Source organism: Lontra canadensis, unplaced genomic scaffold, assembly GCF_010015895.1.
Source record: "Lontra canadensis isolate GAN:19392208 unplaced genomic scaffold, GSC_riverotter_1.0 scaffold101, whole genome shotgun sequence".
Taxonomy (NCBI): Eukaryota; Metazoa; Chordata; class Mammalia; order Carnivora; family Mustelidae; genus Lontra; species Lontra canadensis.
In genome coordinates, this window is record NW_022631095.1 from 3,927,528 (window position 1) to 3,941,791 (window position 14,264).

A 14,264-nucleotide genomic window follows, 5' to 3' on the forward strand; every position below is an offset into this window, starting at 1 on the left:
GGAGGGACATCATTAGGCTTGTGGGACATCAAGTCTATTGCAGCAACCCAGCTCGGCTGCTGCCCTGTGAATAGAGCTATTAACATTAAACACGGCTGTGTTCCAAAAAGACTTGATCTGTGGACATGAAAATTTGAAGTTCATGTATTTTTCACACGGCAATATACTCTTATTTTATTTATTTTTTAATTATTTTTATTAACATATAATGCATTTTTTGCCCCAGGGGTACAGGTCTGTGAATCACCAGGTTTACACACTTCACAGCACTCACCATACATAGCACATACCTTCCCCAATGTCCATCACCCAGCCACCCTCTCCACAACCTGCCTCCCCCCAGCAACCCTCAGTTTGTTTTGTGAGATTAAGAGTCTCTTATGGTTTGTCTCCCTCCCGATCCCATCTTATTTCATTTTTTAAGACAATTATCATATGATCTCCCTGATATGAGGAATTTGAGAGGCAGCGTGGGGGGGTTGGGGGATAGGGAAGGAAAAAATATAGTCTTCTTTTAATCCCTCCCCACTCCCCTGACCCAAACACGCAAGGCTGTAAAAACCATTCCTGGTTTGTGGACCTCACCAGAATAAGCAGTGGTCTGAGGCTGACAAGCAGTTATTTCTGACCCTTGTTTTATAAATCCACATGACCTCACCCGTACTGATGTCCTAATTGCCCTTCAGGTGTCCTACAGGAAAACAGCTGGCCTGCCCCTACTGGACTAGAGAGTTGTGTATTGCACAGTGGAGACGAAAGATGGCAACCAATAGACAGAAATGAAAAACCCGATGAAAGAACAGTCCACACATACTTTACCATTTATCTTGCAGCTTCACGAAGAGGGAGGTTTTATTTGAGCCCCTTAACGACTCTGAGAGGTAGGCCGGGCAGCGTTCAGAGGCCCTGATTACAACCACAGCAATTAAGGTTTAGAAAGTCCAAAACAAAGTTATAAAACTAATATATGCAGCCAAGCCAGGGACAAAATCCCCACTTCTAGCTCTAAATGCACAGCTGGAAGTCAAAGCACACAGCTCTCATTGGTAAATGCACCTCTTTTTGAGAAGTGCTCATGAACTGAGCTACAGACCCCTGGAGAAAACCACATTTTACTTTTGACAAAGTAAATGCTAATATTATGCATAATATGCGCCTGAACCTCTCCCCAACATCCCACACTTCACTCTGGTCCCCACTGCTGCACTGAGTGAATTCTGTGCTCCTCCCACCCCACATTCACATCCACCTTGAACAGGTGACACTGGAAAATAGGGTCTCTGCAGATGAATTAATTACAATGAGATCATACTGGATTGTTACAGTGGGCTCTAAAACCGGTGACAGTCGTCCTTACAGGAAGAGGAGAGAACACACAGAGACCCACACAAGGAAGAGACCGGGTGAAGACAGAAGCAGATTGGCGTGATGCAGCTATGAGCTGAGGAACGCCAAGCACTGGCAGCAGCCACCAGCAGCGGGGAGAGAAGCATGGAACCGATTTTCAATCAGAGCCTCCAGAGGGAGGCCCTGCCTACACCGTGATTCAGACTTGTAGCCTCTAGAACTGTGAGAAAATAAATTTCTGTTGTTTTTAGCCACCCAGTCTGTGCGACTTTGTTACAGCAATCCTGGGAATCTGACACAGCCGCCCACTGGCATTTACGCTCTAGAAATACCTTCGAATTTGGTTTTCCTGAAGACATTACTCATGTTGACTCCACACTGAGAAGAACCTTTTGCGGGGCGCCTGGGTGGCTCAGTGGGTTAGTAAGTATCTGCCTTCAGCTCAGGTCATGATCTCAGGGTCCCGGGATCGAGCCCTGTGTGGGACTCCTGTTCAGAGGGGACGTGCTTCTCCCTCTCTGACTCTCTCCCTGCTTGTGCTCTCTCACTCTCTCTCAAATAAATAAATAAAATCTTTAAAAAAAAAAAAAGAGCCCTTTGCTGCCTTTATTCACTGGACTCACCCCCACGTGTCCCTCAAGAATCAATTTAGTCCGCTTTCTCCAGGCAATTCTGTCCAGCCCCATTCTATCAGAAGAGGTAGGGGACCCATGCAAGTATGCCAGACATTGCTCCAGGAGATGTCTGTGGTCACACCTGTGCAGCTATCACACTGTATTAGAAGACATGACTGCACACAGGACACTGCCCCCCAAACAGATCCTGATCTCTGTTGGGGAAGGATCCGTGTCCTTTCTCTCTACATGCGTCGTACTTACTAGCTGCTTGCTACCTATCTCCGGAAGTGACATGGGGAGCTTGTTTGCAGTACCAGAGGAGTTTTCTTTGGTTTTCTTTTATATTTCCCCAGCCTTGTCTCTGCCACTTACCGGTGTTGTAACCAGAGTCGAGGGACTTAATTTCTCTCTTTCAGTTTGCTTTTCTGTAAAGTGGGGATAATGATAGTTCCTACCCTACACAGGAGTGAGGATTAAATGTGTTAATGTATGTAAAGCATTTAGAATGGAAGTGGGAAGTGCGTGCTAACCACCAGCTATTATTACTTTGCCCCAGAACAGCAGTGCTCTCTGGCTATGGACCCAGCAATGGCTTCAACACCTAAATATAAGATATAATTTCAAGATATGGGGGAGAAGCATAGGAATAGAACTTACGGAAGCAAGGAGAGTCTCAATCTCAGGCCTGACCAGTTTGGGCAAGTCATGGTAGTGCCTAGGGCCTTATTTTCACTTTTGGCACAAGATGGGGAAACCCAGGATTTTAGGGACCCATAAAAGTGATCCTGGAGGTTCTCCAGCTCTGCTGAATGTTCCAGACCTATAGGAAATCATACAAGTATTTAAAGGTGATAAGCTTGAACACACTAACCAAATGTCAAGTTTCTCCATTTAGAAGGAATTCTATTAACTCCATGTCAAAACACTATTTACTTAATACCGACTGGTGATTTTTGCTGGCAGTTACTTATCCTTACAGAATAAAAACAAAACTAAATCATCTTTTTACTTAAAAATGTTGTTCCATAAGTAGACATTTCTTTTTTCCCAAAGCAGATGTGAAGATACTAAAAAGTAACTTGAAAACCTGAGACTTTCAATGAACTAGATGTTCTCTAAAGTCCTTTTTGGCTCTAATGCTCACAAGATTACAGAAAATTTCTCTAAGGCAATCAACTATAACAACTTATTTCACATTTAATTTTATTCTGTGGCCTCAGGAGGAAAATGCCTCACTCTAAAGTTTCAGGGGTAAAAAAAAAAAAAAAAAAAAAAAAAAAAAAAAAACATAGAATATCCAGATGAGTATTCTAAACAGTAAAGCATATTAAGGGAGGAATTTAAAAAGCTGGGAATGTCAGGATAGGAGGCAGAAATGAATTTTATGTTCTTGAGAAACAATAAGAAAGTCAAATCACCTGGAGTAGAAATGACAATAGACCTTGGGAATAGTAATAGGCACTTCTGTTCATCTGGTTGTAAATTTGGAGTTACTATGTATTCCCAGAAGGCTAAGAAGTGGGAAGGAAGTGACAGCTGCCGTTACTTATCAGCCCTATCAGTTTTAGGAATCAGTGTGGGCCCAGGTTCATGCATAGTCTGGGCGTGGAAACTCAGCAACAAGTCTTCTGTTTTCAGAAGTCACTCAATTTTGGGGTATTCAGTGCAGCCATGAAACTGTTCTCAGTAAGGTAAGACTGGGATACAAACCCATCATAGCCCCTGGAAACAGAGAAGTGGGAAGGATGGGCAAGAATGGAAAGGCATGTGGAACAGAGAGTTATATTCTTCTAAGAACACAGGGTATTGGTGGAGAGGGGAGCAATGATGACAACTCCTGGGAGAAGGACCTTTGAAAACGAAGTCCTGAATAAAGGAGCTATCTAATTTGGGCCTTATGAGAAAACTGTGCATTAGATGTCCTTTTTATCCCCATTTTTATCCCCATTTTGCAACCCCATGAAAATAAAGACCAACTGAATGAGAAAAAAGAAAGTCTATTTATTAGAGCTTCCCATAGCCAGGATGTTAGCCTCCATCACGTGCCTTTGGAGAAGACTCACAGGCAAGACAGGTGGGAAAGGTATGTAACGGTATAAAGGGGCAGCCTCAGGTGTGCCCTGATTGGAGGCTGTTCATGTGTGGAAGCTGTAAATAGGCAAACTACAAGTGCGAATCCTTATGTGATTGCTTCGTGGCGCCTATTTGGCTTTCTCTGGTTGGTTCCAAGGTGGAAGCAGGGACAAAAGTTAGGAAAGCTATCAGGTATTCATCATGTCCAGACTATTTGGGGCCTATTGTTTCAGGGGTAATTGTTTGGCTTCCTGGATTGTTACTAGAGATAGTGGTCTGACTTCCTCTAGGTTTAACTTAGGCGGGCTTCCTGGGCTGGTTACTATACATTGGTTGGTTTGGTTTCCAAGGCTGGTTGCTATAGGTTGTGGGTCAAAGTTCTAATTTTATTTATTTATTTTTAACTTTTTTGTTGTTGTTGTTACAGTTGAAACCCAATGTTACTTTAGTTTTAAGTGTATAAAAGTTCTCTTTCTCTCTTTATATATGGCTGGCCATTGTCTATTTGTATATTATCTTCCATCCTTGGGTATAAGTCTGTAAAAAAGAAAGTTGGCCCAATAATTACCAATATTAACTGTCACAGCCATAGTGAGGGACCGGAGTGGCTTCCATGCTGTATCTGGTATGTCAAAATGCCCAAGGCAAATGACATATTCACCTATGAAATGTATACACACCCTAATAAAAGCATCAAATATCTCTTTCAAAAAGTAAGTTCATTATGGGGGCACCTGGGTGGCTCAGTCAGTCAAGTGTCCAACTCTTGACTTCAGCTCAGGTCATGATCTCAGGGTCATGACATCGAGCCCCGTGTCGGGCTCTTGTTTTAACACAGAGTCTGCTTGACTTTGTCTCCCTCTCTAAATAAATAAACAAAATCTTTTAAAAAAATTTTTTTTAAATAAAGTTCACTATGCTTCTTTTCCTGCTTACTGATTTGTCCTTATGTTATCACTATGAAAAGCTATAGAAATGATTTAAGAAATAAATCATTGGTAGATCCAAGTTTTCAAAGATACACAGATTCCAGGATACACCAGAAGCAAAAGTTCTCAAAGGGCTCATTGGTAAAGGATCTTTGCAAATACTTCTTGCTTTGAAAATCCAAACATCTTCCCCTCCATAAACTGTCCCCAATGCTACTTGCAGAACCAGAACATGAGTGGAGTAAATCATGGATCTGACCAGATCCATGTCCCCAAGTAACACCAGTGTGAGTCCCAGTGCCCCCTATCTGTCTGCCCAGTCAAGCCCTCCCTAGGAGCTCTGACATAAATAAGTACAATAATCACGACTAGAACCTGAGTAGCTAGAAAATGATCCGTGTTCAAAGAGCTAACTGTCAACTGTCTATGAACCCCACACAAAATGGCTCCTGAATGAAGGGACACGAGCATCATCATGGGATATTTCAGGGAAAAGGAACTAATTCTGTTCTCTCTGCTAACAGATCCTGATGGAAATCAGGGCTCTGCTATAGCTACAGGATTCTGAAATTACATGAAAGCTGGCTCAGGCCAACTTCGCTGGGGGTTAGTAAGTTCTTTTGATCGGAATGTACCCAAGAATGCGCCCGTCTGCTCCCTGGCTCCCAATTCCGCCAACTGGTATAATCCATTCAAGCCCAAAGATCCCTAGCTCAAATACCAATTCTCAGAAACACCATCCCTGAGTGACTCGTCCTGGCATGGATCAACTTGCCCTTTGTCTCCATGGAGCTTTGTGCAGAATGTTAAATAAACACCTACACTGTGGGATTACAGCAATTTTTTTTTATACAATGTTTATGTCCCTCACTCAACTCTGAGTTTCTTTAAGGCAAGTCTGTGCCTTATTCATCTTTTTTTCCCTCAGTATTTGGCATGTAAGTGTGCACCTCACAAAATCCAGTAAGGAAAGGTGTGATTATGATAGCCTCATTCAGGACACAGGTTCTGAGAGATCAATTATTTGCCTAAGGTCATAAGGCTAAGAGCTGACAAGAACTAGTCTCTGTCCCATTTCTTAGCAGTTTAAAAAGTTTTCATGACATCTTTTGCCTCTAATAAGCTCTAAATGCTGCCTCACCAAAGCGGTCAAGACAACTTCACAGCGTTCCGGATTAGTCTGGGTATGAACAGCTCGTTTCGTGATGTAAGATATGTGCTTGGAATTCATTAACACCAGCCCTGATGCTCACTACCTGTGGTCATAAGCAGTCCTCTTGTTCTCTCTTTTTCTCCTGTGAAGAATACACAAGCTCATTTCTTGTGAAGTTTCTTCAGTGTTCATGTATTAATTTTTTTTAAGATTTTATTTATTTATTTGACAGACAGAGAGATCACAAGTAGGCAGAGGCAGGAGAGAGAGGTGGGGGAAGCAGGCTCCCCGCTGAGCAGAGAGCCCAATGTGGGGCTCGATCCCAGGACCCTGAGATCATGACCCGAGCCGAAGGCAGAGGCTTTAACCCACTGAGCCACCCAGGTGCCCCACATGTATTAATTTTTCATAAGAAAGGAAGACTGGTATCTATCTGGCAGCTGAAGGAGAAAGGGATCACAAGCACAAGCGAGAGCGTAGGGTACAAATTCCATGCCTGCAGCCTCGTCCGGAACTCAAAGGACAAGTGATTTCTGTTCAATCTGCAGTGTTTAGCACAGAGGACCTCTGCAATGGATGGGTATGAATATTCCACTCGTTAGGAAAAGAAACTCTGCTGAGAGGAAGGAATATTTATTTTATTAGTCCCTGCCTTGGCCTGGCGGAAGTAAACCCTTCGTTCTAACTTTACATCCTCAAAGCAACCTCTTAACTGTCATTTTCTTCCCAAGTGACTGTTCCCTCGGGGAGAGGGGTACTGATCAAAAACCCTGAATATTTTTATTTGTAAGATATGCACAGTCTGTATTATAAATGAATAAACTGGCATTCAGTTTTATACACCAAAGAAAAAATAAAATACGTAAACAGCAAAGTGTCTCATATTTCTGACAGGATTTCTCCTTAAGCCATCTTTCCTACTCTTTTTCTTGTGACGGCTCCTGCCTCCCTTCCCCCGGCTGCTCTCCGTCCCCTCTGGATGGTCTTTCTCCACTCTACTCTGGCACAGAATCATTGCGAAGTCCCCCAACACCATACTGGAACGTTTGGGCAGGGAAAAGGAAAAAGCCTTGCTAATGTGTAATATTTTCTGTTGTATTTAATGAGAACTATTTCTGCTCCCTTAGCTCTCCTGCTAAGGTAGATGTGACTTTACTTTCTAGACCTACACAGTTCTCAGCAAACTGAACAGATCATCTGAGGATATCAGAGGGTGCCGGATACTCACATTTTCTGACCGGAGCCTCTTGGCTGGACACCCACCATCCCTGGGGTGAAGCATGTAATACAGTCGGACTTTGCTTGCATGTTTTCGACTCTGGGAAGGAAAAGCAGAAGCAGATACTATGAAAGAGAAGGCATTTTAAATCCTCAGACACATAGCCTGTGACTGTATATGCAAAGTAGTAAAGTTTCATTAAAAACACTTCCACATGCTCCTGAGAATTATGCAGGTTGAAGATTCAGATAGGTTAAGCGACTTGCCCAAAGTTACAAAGCCAACATAATTTCAGAATTAGAAAAGATGGTGAAAGAAGAAAGTTAAAAGCATTGGGATGTTTAAGCCTGGAGTGAATCACATATTTAATTATCCTCAAAATAAGAACAGGTCAGAGAGAGAATAGTACAAGGATGGGCTGTGATGGAAGGCCAGGTCCCCGGCCTTGTCTCGAACTCCCTCTGCCCTGCCCTAAGGAGCTGGGGACAGACAATGGCCCCTGGGAGTCGGCAAGCATAGCATCTCCAACAGAAGTCTCTTTGTCTGGTTCTCCCATTTTGGAGCCTCATTAATAAGCTATTAAAAAAGATTTTCCAGATCAGACATCATGGGCAAAAAAGGATATCAAATGCAAGTCTGAGGACTGATCAGAGCCCAAACTGCGTGCAAGCAGGCAGAGCAGGTCAACCATAAAGCCCCATCAGCCACAGGGTTAGCAGGACTCTGGGTTTCTACCTGTACTGACGTGTCCAGGCCCAGCATGGAGAAACTGATCGCATCCTAGTTCCATCTTCCCTACACTCCTTTGCTCCACTGAGAGCCCTCCTGAACTCCACCCCCCCGCTTTAAAGAACCATGAGAGACTGTGGGCTCTGAGAAACAAACTGAGGGTTTTGGGGGGGCGGATGAGTGAGCCTGGTGGTGGGTATTAAGGAGGGCAGGGATTGCATGGAGCACTGGGTATGGTGCATAAACAATGAATCTTGGAACACTGAAAAAAATAAAATTAAATTTAATAAAAGAAAAAAAAGAACACTACAGTTCTAATTTCCAAGCTGCTACCTGAGGGATGGCCGAGTGACAAGAGCACAAATAGTCCCAAGTTCGGAAGCCAGGCACGGCTCTGCAGCGATCTGGCTGGGTGATATTGAGCAAGTCAGTCTAATTTGTTTATAGCTAAAATGAGTCTCATCTTCTCTGCGTACAAAATGAACATAATATTTATTAGGGTTTTGCTGGGAGAATCAAATGAGGCAGTGCATGTGAAAAACTGCAATCCACATAATGCTTAACTTAACGTGTCTCACCAGCGTGGGCACCAATCTTGAACTCTGAATCTACAGTGTTAGGATGTGAATTCTCCTTGAATCCATCGCTACCTAATTCTGATCCCCGAACCCCTCCCTTTGTTCAGGACTGAATTCCTCCTTCTCCAGGCCTTGGTTCAATTTTGTCTTTACTTACAGTCGGGGACCAGCCAATCTCATGCATGATGGCTTGCCTTCACAGATTAGCCACAAAGGCAAAGAAGCAGGCAGAGCAGAGAACGTTTCAGAGAATGCACAGCAAATTGCAACTTGTTTACAGGACAGGATATGATGTAAATCCCTCAGCCTGGTTTTCCTTCTTTATCACTTTTTTCATTCCTTTATTGTGCTTCTAAAAAACATGGTTCTAACAGACACATGAAAAAATGTTCATCATCACTAGCCATCAGGAAGATTCAAATCAAAACCACATTGAGATACCACCTTACACCAGTTAGAATGGCCAAAATTAACAAGACAGTAAACAACAAGTAAGTGTTGGAGAGGATGTGGAGAAAGGGGAACCCTCTTACACTGCTGGGGGGCATGCAAGTTGGTGCAGCCACTTTGGAAAACAGTGTGGAGATTCCTTAAGAAATTAAAAATAGAGCTTCCCTATGACCCTGCAATTGCACTACTGGGTATTTACCCCAAAGATACTGATGTAGTGAAAAGAAAGGCCATCTGTACCCCAATGTTCATAGCAGCAATGGCCACGGTTGCCAAACTGTGGAAAGAACCAAGATGACCTTCACCGGACGAATGGATAAAGAAGATGTGGTCCATATACACTATGGAGTATTATGCCTCCATCAGAAAGGATGAATACCCAACTTTTGTCGCACCATGGACGGGACTGGAGGAGACTATGTTGAGTGAAATAAGTCAAGTAGAGAGAGTCAATTATCATATTGTTTCATTTATGTGTGGAGCATAAGGAATAACATGGGGAGATAGAGAGGAGAAGTGAGTTGGGGGAAATTGAAGGGGGAGACAAACCATGAAAGACTGTGGACTCTGAGAAACAAACTAAGGGCTTTGGAGGGGAGCAGGGTGGGGGGATGGGTGAGCCTGGTGATGGGTATTAAGGAAGGCACGGATTGCACAAAGCACTGGGTGTGGTGCATAAACAATGAATTCTGGAACACTGAAAAGAATTTTTTTTTTAAAGGAAAAAATTTTTAAAAAGTAAAAAAAAATAAACAGTCATTGAACACTTTCAAGGCCTTTAAATGGGTTTAAAAGTGCTAATGGAACATGAAAGATATTACAGATGCATAAAAGTACTGAAGTGTGATTTTGAAATATATTTGTAGCCATTTCTAGGTTGCACTGTAAGTTGTAATCAAGGGTTACCTGGAGTCTCGTTTGCCCGAGAGATTGGTAGGATGAGAAATAGAGACCTGTGTGGACTTGTGCCAGATCATTTCAACAGCACTGTTCAGCTTCTGCATGCTTTTGAGAATGATGCAGTGCAGACTAGTGACGGTTTTTTTTGCAGAGAATTATGTTGATGACTAAAATTTATATACATTTTCTAGTTTTGTTTTGTTTTGTTTGTTTTTTTGGAGGAAGGGGCAGTGGGAAAGTTAAGAATATGCCTACAGTCAAAAAAAGAAAAAAGAACATTTAAAAACCTGCAAAATGCTGAATATGGTCCCAGAGGCTGGGCTGGGGAAAAGCACAACAGACCAGTACTTAGCGAAAAGACAAAGTGATACCAGCATGAGCTCAAATGTGGCTGAAGTGGGCTTTCAATGTTGCATTTGTCACTCTAGAAGAATGGATCTCAGTACCTGACATCATCAATCTGCTCAAAGCCCTGGATTCCCAGAGAACAAAATCATTGCAAAATTCCAAAAACTGGAAATCTTATAATGCATCCTGTTTTGTGGTTGGATTTCTTCTCTTTGCTAAAATATTCCATTTCTTTCAAAAAGACTCTTTCAGGCAAAGGCAGAGTTCACTGGGTTATTTAACTGCAGTTGGACAAAACTGGTAAAAAACCATTAGATGAACAGAAAAGGGAAGTATATGGTAAGCTCTGCCGTGAAGCCATCAGTGAGGAGAGATGTTGGAATCTAAGTCTTATTAGCAATCTTGTTCATTTTTCTCCTTCAGCTCTCCCAGCCTCCAGTTTTGATGGAAGAAGGACTGACGGCCCTCCAAGTTCTGCCTTTGCCCCTGTGTATGGGTGAAGAAAAAGAGAGCTTCGGAAAATCCCACCTCATTCTGGAATGATGGTGGAGGCATTCTGGTTCATCATTTAGCTGTTTTCCTATTGTCTCTGTCCTCCTAGTCCTTTTCCCAGACTGCCAGGGCTGGACCCAGTGCCACACAAGCGCACCCTGACTTAGGGCAGGAAGTAAAACCCAGAAGACAGTCCACTTCTCAGTAATGGGAGTGTGGAGTCATTCCCTTCCAGTTAGACTGACTGAAACCCAAAAAGCCACTCCCAAATGATGTCAATTGACAAGGATAAAGAGATTGCTAGCCGATGGCTCCCAGGCACCCACTCGCCTGCCTCAGCCCTGGGGTCTTCAACACCTGGGTGCGGCTCATCTCCTTCTTTCCTGGCATTCTCACCTCTTCCTCAAAGTGGGATACACTGAGTCTCCCTCAGCATCTTCCTCCAACAGGCTCCTCTCAACTCCTTACCTACCAGAAATTGCTTGAACTTTGGCCTGGTAACCTCACTACTTCGAACTGATTCCAGAAACAAACAAACAAACAGAAACCTTCCCACAAAGAAGTTAGACTTAGATTTGAGTGAAGATGTTCATTGCAGAATGACGAACTAGGAACATCAAATTGGGGAGACAGTTACATGTTGGACAAGAGGCTGTATATTCAGTGGGAAATTGAAGAAGTGCTTTCTACCTAATACATGCTGAATGGAAAATGCTAAAACAAAAACTGTTCGCATATTGTGATTAAGATTATATAAATATCTGTAAGTATATCAATAAGAAGTGGAAAGGAAAAAGAAAAGCATGATTTATTAAGGAAGAGAAAGTATGGATGATTTTATTTCTACAACAAATTTTCCCTTACCATAAAAGTAATAACTTCACAATGCTCAAGCCATTGTAATTGCAATGTAATTCCATTGTACATCTACTTTCTACTCATAATGAGAGTAATTAGTAAACAGCACACTGATCTGAAATGCTTTTATACTCATAAGTTCATATACTGATATAGTTGACCACATTTCATCTACCATTGCTAATGTCTTATCAACATTCAAAATGCATTGCATTTTTTTCACTGCGATACTTGGTGACTAGATAAGCCTACTTAACCCAAGAGCAATACATATTACTTTAACTTTTAAAACTTTGTTTTGGTACATACAAAGGCCACGGTAAACATGTGTCCTCTTTACAATGTGGTCATTCCACTTCCTATATATAAACGAAGATTATGGGCACAGTGGACAAATGCCATCTAGAAACAAAACTGGAAGGAAAACCACTTCTGAGATGTATTTATGTCATCCAAATAAATACGAACAACAAAAACAAATCCTTATGATTTTTTCAAAGATTTGTCAATACCTAAAATATGCACTTCTTTTAAGAGTTTAAAAAGACAAATTACCAACTAAAGGAAATATAAGGAGTAAAAAGTACCTTACATGTTAAGTGTATATATTACAGAGTTTCGGGGAAGAAAAGGGTCATTTCTTCAAGGGAAAAGCCACAAAAAAGAAATCGCAATCTCTCTCGCTTGCACCAAAAGTCAGTCCCTGGCTCTCGCATTAATATTTTCATTTTAAGCAAAAGTCATTACTTTCATTCAAACCACATCAACTTTAAGCTTCCCAGATAGGCCAGAAATTACCAAGTCTTCCATTTTAATTAAAGCCTTTGCCCCTGATGCTGGGCATTGTGCAGGGGGCAGACCTATCTGCAGATTAGTTTCTTTGGCTCAAACAATCTCCTGGCACTCAAAGAAATCGTCTAAAGTGGAAATTCAGGCCAGCCTTCTCTTTGGGGGGATAAAGAACAAGACAAACCTCTATTTCAGATGTATTGTGTGAAAGAAGGGGGTGGACCACATCGAAATAGAATGGCTTTGTGCTTCACCTAAATAACCATTTTCCATTATCACATACCCTTACAAAATTCACAACTCAAATTTGCTTCCAACAGGGCTACTGGTTTCTGGTCTCATAAAATGTGAAGATAACAAAGTAACTTAGTATTTGCATAATGCTCCAAACAAAACCCCTGTGACATTTACCATCTCATTTTATCCTCAAGTCACAGTTGTGAGGCTGGCAGGAGAGGTGTTATTTCAAATAAGCTTTAAGATCCATTCCTGATTTTTTAGTTAAGTCTTCACCATTTTATTTCATCTTAGGTATCTAATTATACCTCTTCCAGAAACCAGCTAAAATAAGCCAAAGACTATAAGAAAAAGGGAAAACCTGAAACAGACTGATAATTACAGAACAGTCATTCTCATATGCTACCAATTTTGAACTGTTTCTACTCATTCTAGGGCGAAGAAGAGCCGATTAAAGAAAGGGCAACAAATACCAAGGGTCTAACTCCCCAGCTGCCTGAGAATGATGGGCAGATGTGACATGGGGACTCCAGCTCTCAGGAAGAAGGCAGCACCCTGGCACAGCCCCGTGTAACACTCCCAGGTTGAGGGCCTCAGGGCTGAGCCCTGGAAAAGCCAGAGTACAACTTCACTAGGAAGTCAAGGTTAACAAAGAGAAAACCACAAGTGCCAGAGATTTCCTCTGATAACTGAGACTCTTTCCCAGAGTGATGCATCTCTCCTTATTAACACAGGGAGGAGGCTGGATACAGAAACTCCCTTTACTTGGGGTGGAAGATGGGCTCAGAAGAGAAAGACCCCAAGTGAGGAAGAAATAAATGTCTTCTGCTGGATCTGTCCAAGGACCCAGGTTCCAGACCTCCTACATAAACTACTGAAGTGATCCTACAAATGGATCAGATCAGAAGATCCCGCAAAATTTCAGGTGTGCCATGAAAGGATCAAAGGCCCATTCTCACACACTAGGGACAAGTAGCAGGCCTTCATAACCTCTCTTCTCCCAACAATCATTGGCACCCAGGAAAAACTTCTGTAATGGAAAAGAAGCCTTCAGAAAACTCTCAAGGAAAAGACATAAAGCAATTACTTGTAAAAATATTTCCTACAATAAATGGAAGTACATTTTAAATGTACATACTTCATTCATTTAATTCAAGAAAATATGGACTGAGGGTAAAAGCTAAAAGATGAGATAGCACAGCTGATGGCAATAAAGATGCACGGCCTGAGTTAATAAAAAAGGACATTAAAAATATCATGGTTTCATTTTGAAGGTCTTTCACATCAGTACGAGAGCAGAATCAACACTGCAGATCAGTGTGGAAGTCAACATAGAGACAATTCCTAGAATGCAGAGGGATAGGATAAAGAAGTGGGAAAAAATGAGTCGCCTGGGTGGCTCAGTGGATTAAGCCTCTGCCTTCAGCTCAGGTCATGATCTCAGGGTCCTGGGATCCAGCCCACCATCGGGCTCCCTGCTCAGCAGGAAGTCTGCTTCTCCCTCTCCCTCTCCCCCTGCTTCTGTTCCCTCTCTCACTGTGTCTC

General features: G+C 42.3%; 1 protein-coding gene across 3 annotated transcripts in view; it reads right to left on the minus strand.

The window, feature by feature from the left end:
* Positions 1–14,264, minus strand: part of ZMAT4 (zinc finger matrin-type 4) — a 382,200-nt gene that overhangs the window by 248,978 nt on the left and 118,958 nt on the right. For all 3 annotated transcript variants that reach the window (XM_032838006.1, XM_032838005.1, XM_032838007.1), the window contains exon 3: positions 7,348–7,437. In XM_032838006.1, the coding sequence (XP_032693897.1) occupies positions 7,348–7,437 (90 nt within the window). The remainder of the gene's footprint in view (positions 1–7,347; positions 7,438–14,264) is intronic.